At 43.7% G+C, this 6,000-nt stretch overlaps 1 protein-coding gene across 3 annotated transcripts in view; it reads left to right on the forward strand.

Moving 5' to 3' along the window:
- Nucleotides 1–4,056, forward strand: part of SLC25A38 (solute carrier family 25 member 38) — an 81,868-nt gene extending 77,812 nt beyond the window's left edge. For all 3 annotated transcript variants that reach the window (XM_068240191.1, XM_068240189.1, XM_068240190.1), the window contains one exon: nt 2,572–4,056. In XM_068240191.1, the coding sequence (XP_068096292.1) occupies nt 2,572–2,694 (123 nt within the window). In that variant the 3' untranslated portion in view covers nt 2,695–4,056. The remainder of the gene's footprint in view (nt 1–2,571) is intronic.
- Nucleotides 4,057–6,000: the final 1,944 nt, after the last annotated feature.

A 6,000-nucleotide genomic window follows, 5' to 3' on the forward strand; every position in this document is an offset into this window, starting at 1 on the left:
GTTGACTGATGGGTGTCTCGGGGTGATTAGAGGGGAGAGTAGATGCAAATTAATGCACTGGGGAGGTGATCGGAAGGGGGTCTGAGGGGGATCTGAGGGTTTGGCCGAGTGATCAGGAGCCCACACAGGGCAAATTAGGACCTGATCTGATGGGTAGGTGTGCTAGGTGGTGACTGGAGGTGATTGATGGGTGTCTCAGGGTGCGATTAGAGCGGGGAATGGATGCAAGAAATGCACTGGGGAGGTGATCGGAGGGTCTGAGGGCGATCTGAGGGTGTGGGTGGGTAATTGGGTACCTGCAAGGGGCAGATTAGGGTCTGATCTGATGGGTAGCAGTGACAGGGGGTGATTGATGGGTGATCAGTGGGTGATTACAGGGGAGAATAGATGTATACAGTACACGGGGGGGGGGGGGCTGGGGAGGATCTGAGGGTGAGGGGAGGGTGATCAGGAGCCCCCAGGGGGCAGGTTAGGACCTAATCTAAAATATAGCGTTGACAGATAGTGTCAGGGAGTGATGGGTGATTGGGTGCAAACAGGGGTCTGAGGGGGTTATCGGGGGGGGGGGGGGGTCTGAGGGGTGCTGTGGGCGATCAGGGGGCAGGGTCAGTGTGCTCGTGGAACTATTACAAGGGCTGCCTCCTGCCCTGGTGGTCGCTCGATCACTGGGACTACCAGGGCAGAAGGCAGCCTGTATAATACACTTTGTTAGCTTAATAAAGTGTATTATACACTTTGTATGCGGCAGATCGGGGGTTAACAACCCGCCAGCGCTGCTAATTGGCCGGCGGGTTGACATCGCGGATGGGCGGAGCCTAATGCCGGCGGATGCGCGCGATCCCTGGCTATTCAGTCCCCCAGGAGCCGCTGCCGATCGGCATTACGCGGTCCTGGGAGTGCCACTTTGCTGCCGCCCACAGGTAGTGGACGGTCGGCAAGTGGTTAAAGCGGACCCAAACCAAACATTTTTTTTAATTCAAAATATTTAGTTGCACCATTCTGACACATACAAAGATAAATAAACACCCCTTCAAACCTATGAGCATTTCAGTGCATGCTTTTCACCATTCTCTTTGCATAACTAGGGTTATACAGGTGGCAGCCATTAGCAATTCCTCCTTTGCCGGACACCACCTACTCCAGCATTTTGCTGGATTCTGTTTCGGCAATATGAAAGGAAGGGAGGGGTTTCTCCAATAAATGTAAACTATTTTATATTTGTCATCATGCAGCTGATAAAAGGCTGCTATTTATTATAATTTAGAAAATAGATTTTATTCCTGAAATCTTGTATTTTTAATTTGGGTCCACTTTAACTACTGTCCCATTTTACCTAATACAGGATTCCAGCTGCTCCACCGTTTGGTGTCTTTTGCTATATACAGTTTTTTTTTTTTGTTTTTTTTTTGTAATAATCCCAGTGTGTGATGGTGTTTTACATTTTCTTTGAGATAGATCAGGGGACTTTTTCACGTTGCCTCAGTCCATCTTCAATGAGCTTGGGCCTAGAGAAGGAATTAGTATTTCTGGATCATATTTTATGTATTTTTTTGCATGAGGTTTTTTTTTTTCCCTTGCATTTGTGAATGCAAAATTGAACTGTGTGCAAGGGCAATATTTTTTTAGGAGTGTTCCTGAGAAAACCCCAAATTTTTTCCGGTTCTAAGTTAAGGAGTGTTAATCTTATATAGTTGTTTTATCCTTACTTCTTTACAGAATGAAAGCCAGTCACATCAATTATGTCACTTAAAAGGGAAAGGATAGCTCTGTGCCTTAAAGGAGTTATCAGGCTTATAAGAGCAATATAAGTGCTACTCACCCGAGGCTTTCGTCCAGCCCCAAGCTCCCAGCATGTCCCATGCTACAGCTCCCCCGCAGCCGTTCGCCGTCTCTGCCTCAAGGTCCGCGGTAATGAAGTCAGGCCGACAAGGTCGGCCTGTACTGCGCCTGCGCGAGTGGCGCTGTCAATCACTGTCACGTGGACCGGAGAGTACTGCGCAGGCGCAGTAGTTCTGCGTCTGTGCAGTACGCTCCGGTCCCCGTGGCGGTGATTGGCAGTGCTGCTGCGGAGGCGCGGTACAGGCCGACCTCGAGGTTGGCCTGATGTCATCACCGCAGACCTTGAGGCAGAGGCGGCGAACGGCTGCGGAAAGAGCTGCGGCGTGGAACATGCTGGGAGCTTGGGGCTGGACGAAGCCTCGGGTGAGTAGCACTTATATTGCTCTTATAAGCCTGATAACTCCTTTAAGGGGCCAGAGCCATCCGGTATGGAAGAGGTTAGACATTTTTGAGATAAAAATAAGACAAAAGTGGGGCAGATGTTGTTAGCATTAGTGCTTACATCTTCAAAAGTGAACTGCTGACATTTGTAATCTTTTTATATATTACAAGAGATGGTCAACGAGAAGCAAATAACTCAGGCTTCCAAGCAGATTTCAGGAAAATTTGTATGCAGTTAGAGTAGTTGGGCCATTCAAATTCAGAAGGAAGTGTTTTTGATTGGCTTATTTCCAATCTTTGTCTGACCTGAACATCAAAACAGTTTTATTGTTATTTATATATTTGTTTCAGAATTATGGCTTAATTGGATTTTTCAATGGAGGCTTACCTCGAGCTTTACGACGGACTCTGATGGCAGCAATGGCATGGACGGTGTATGAAAAAATGATGGAAAAAATGGGGCTGAAGTCTTGATCATGATCCTTCACTGACGAGAACTGCTTAGAAGCTTTGGACTCATTACCAATGAACAACGTTCTCAAATTTAAGAGCAATAGAAGCCAACCAGAACAACTGATGGGAGATTTAAGTTGTCAAGTTGCAAAGCATTGTTTACAACACGACAACTTGAAATGTTATTTTAGAATGGAAAGCACTTTAAATGTGGAAGTTGCTTGAATGACTGACTGTTGTATTGAAATTAATCACACTCTGTAATGAAGGTTGTATTTATGCCCCTTTCTCACTACGTCGTCTAGCTTTCCCGTGGCATCCCTGCTGCAATGGCCTGCAAGTTTAAGGAGACTTGCACCCTTCACACGATATGATGCAGTGAACCAGAAGTATCAAAGTTGCCACATTCCCGATGCAAATTCTGCAGCGCATTACTGCATGATCTGTGCCTACTGCATGGATTATGCAGTAATGCAAGTCAATGGGAAATACAATAAGTTTAAACGACGGGAGCGTGGTGCGATTTGCAACGACTGGAATCCCGGTGAGGTACTTACTGCCCAGCACTAGCCAGGGGGTGGCATTATGCAAATGACCGTCACTGCACCGTTGCCCAGGCTCATTTGAAGACTGAAATGTTAAAACAGCCTTAAAGGAACCATCTGGGAATTAAAAAAACAAAACTTACCTGGGGCTTCCTCCAGCCCCTGGCCGCCGACTTGGCCAGGTTGGCGGCTGCTACAAAGGGGATCCTGGGATTCCCGCTCAGAGCGGAGCTGCGGCGAGGGACACCTTGGCTTCCAGATCTGCAGATGATTGTCTGATCTGCAGATGAATGTCCGTTAAACAAGGTGTGTATGAGAGCTGCAGAGATCATAGACTATAGGCTCGTACACACGTCATACTGAAGCCAACGACTGGTCCGTCGGCACCTCCCGCTGGGTGGGTTTTCAGCAGACAGTACAGCGTGTGTACAGTCTGTCGGTGGACTGATAAGGCTGTTTCTGAGTGATCCGCCGGGCGGATCGCTCAAACGGACTTATCAGTCCGCCGACAGACTGTACACGCTGTACTGTCTGCTGAAAACCCGCCCGGCGTTGGCTTCAGTATGACGTGTACGAGCCTTATGAATGCATTTTGCAGGAACAGATCTTTTGCAGGAACAGATCTTTTGCAGGAACAGATCTTTTGCAGGAACAGATCTTTTGCAGGAACAGATCTTTTGCAGGAACAGATCTTTTGCATGTGTAGAGCATCTTGTAAAGATTTTTATCTGATGGGGAGTTCAGCTCAATAGAATAGACTGTATGTTCTCATACTACATGGAAGGTGGTAAAATTGGTCTGTGATCTTTCATTAAAGTGGATCCGAGGTGAACTTTTACTCATTGCATAATTGTGTTCCTTTCCTATTGTTTATAGGGCATTCCTCAAGCCAAATACTTTTTTTGTTTTTGTTTTAATACTGTAATTCCCTATAAATTAAATAAACCATGTGCATGGGTTTTCAGAGCGCCTTGGCAGTAGCAAGGGCTCATGGGAGCTCAGTCTTTCCAGGAGGAGGAGGAGGTGTTACTAGCCATTGATTTCAGAGGGAGGAGGGGGCTGTGTGCTCAAGATACAGATAAGTCTACCTCTGTGTAATGTTTACAAACAACATGTCTGTTGTCATTGTATCACAGGAAGAAATAATCATTTTCTATTAAAGCTGTTTGCAGCTAGATTTGCTGTCTAAACTATCTAAACTTTAGATAAGATATATATATATATATAGACAAGTTACTTGTTATAGTTAGTTTTTCATCTCGGATCCGCTTTAACCACTTAAGTCTATCTGGACGGATATATCCATCCAGATAGACTGTGCTGCTGCCGCTGCATGAGGCGCGCGATCGACTGCTCGCCTGCTGCCTGCCGTTAGTACCCTGATCAGTGAATGGGAATATAATTCCCATTCACCGATCTAAGTTCCCCGCAGAGACTGCAGTTTTTCTGCAAAAAAAGTTTCTCGTGCTCTTGTTCCTCGAAGCGTGATCGTACGCTTCCAGGACTTTAACTGTGGCCATCTTGTGGCCAAATAGTAAACTGCACCCACATACATTTTTTTAATAATTACATTATTTTACATTTAAAATGATCTGTTTCCCTCCCACACCAAAAATTACCCAAATACATTTTTTTAATAAAAACAAATACAATAACTAGTTTCTAAGGGTCTGAACTTTTTAAATATGCATGTCAAGAGAGTTTCTTATTAAATTTTTTAAAATCATAAGCTAGTAAATAGTGATGGACGCAAATTGAAAAATGCACCTTTATTCCTAAATAAAATATTGGCGCCATAAACTGTGATAGGGACATAATTTAAACGGTGTAATAACCTGGACAAACTGGCAAATAAAATATGAGTTTTAATTACGGTAGCATGTATTAATTTAAACGATAATGGCCAAAAACTGAGAAATAATAATTTTTTTTCCATTTCTTTCTTAATCTTCCTGTTAAAATGGATTTTGAAAAAAATAATTCTTAGCAAAATGTACCACCCAATGAAAGCCTAATTAGAGGTGGAAAAAACAAGATATAGATCAATTAATTGTGATAAGTAGCAATAACGTTAGTGGCGAATGAATGGGAGGTGAACGTTGCTCGGATACATACGATTTTCGACGCTGTAGGCTGAAGTGGTTAATCTTCCAAGTGTGTACACAGAATTAGTTGCATAACATTTCCATGCAAGCCAGAATCATTAGCAGCTTGCTGATTATCTTTAATACTTAGCAAAGACAGGAAGGGTGAACTTTGCACTTGATAAAAGGATGCCAGGTGATTTCAGGGTACTTGGATATGTATGGGGCTTTTGCTTGGTAATATACTGTGAATCTTCAGGAAACGTGAAGGTGTAGCTCTAGTACAGATTTCACTACTTGCTGCTACTCAACTTTAACACACACGGTGGTGGGAGAGTTTGAGGCATTTGCCACAGGTAAATGACTGAGGAGAATAATCAGGTTAGCACTTTAGAAGATAGGGGGCCATATGCAATTCACTTTTTTTCTCCTGAGTGATAATTTTTCATTTTCCATTTTAAGTAAATTTTCAGCACTCTGCAATTGGAAAGGTACCAAAAAGTAGGTGTAAAAGTACTGTCAAAATTATTTTGAATATGTTCTTACTTGCTGGTGATTTAAAATACATTATATTAACAATTTTAAAAATATCACCTAGGAGAAAACATAGGAGAAAAAATTAATTGCATATGGGCCAGGGTGTCCTCTACGTTGGACTATACAGTACTATAAGAATTCAGTAATCTAGTCTCAAATGC

This window comes from Hyperolius riggenbachi, chromosome 6 (assembly GCF_040937935.1).
Source record: "Hyperolius riggenbachi isolate aHypRig1 chromosome 6, aHypRig1.pri, whole genome shotgun sequence".
Lineage (NCBI taxonomy): Eukaryota > Metazoa > Chordata > Amphibia > Anura > Hyperoliidae > Hyperolius > Hyperolius riggenbachi.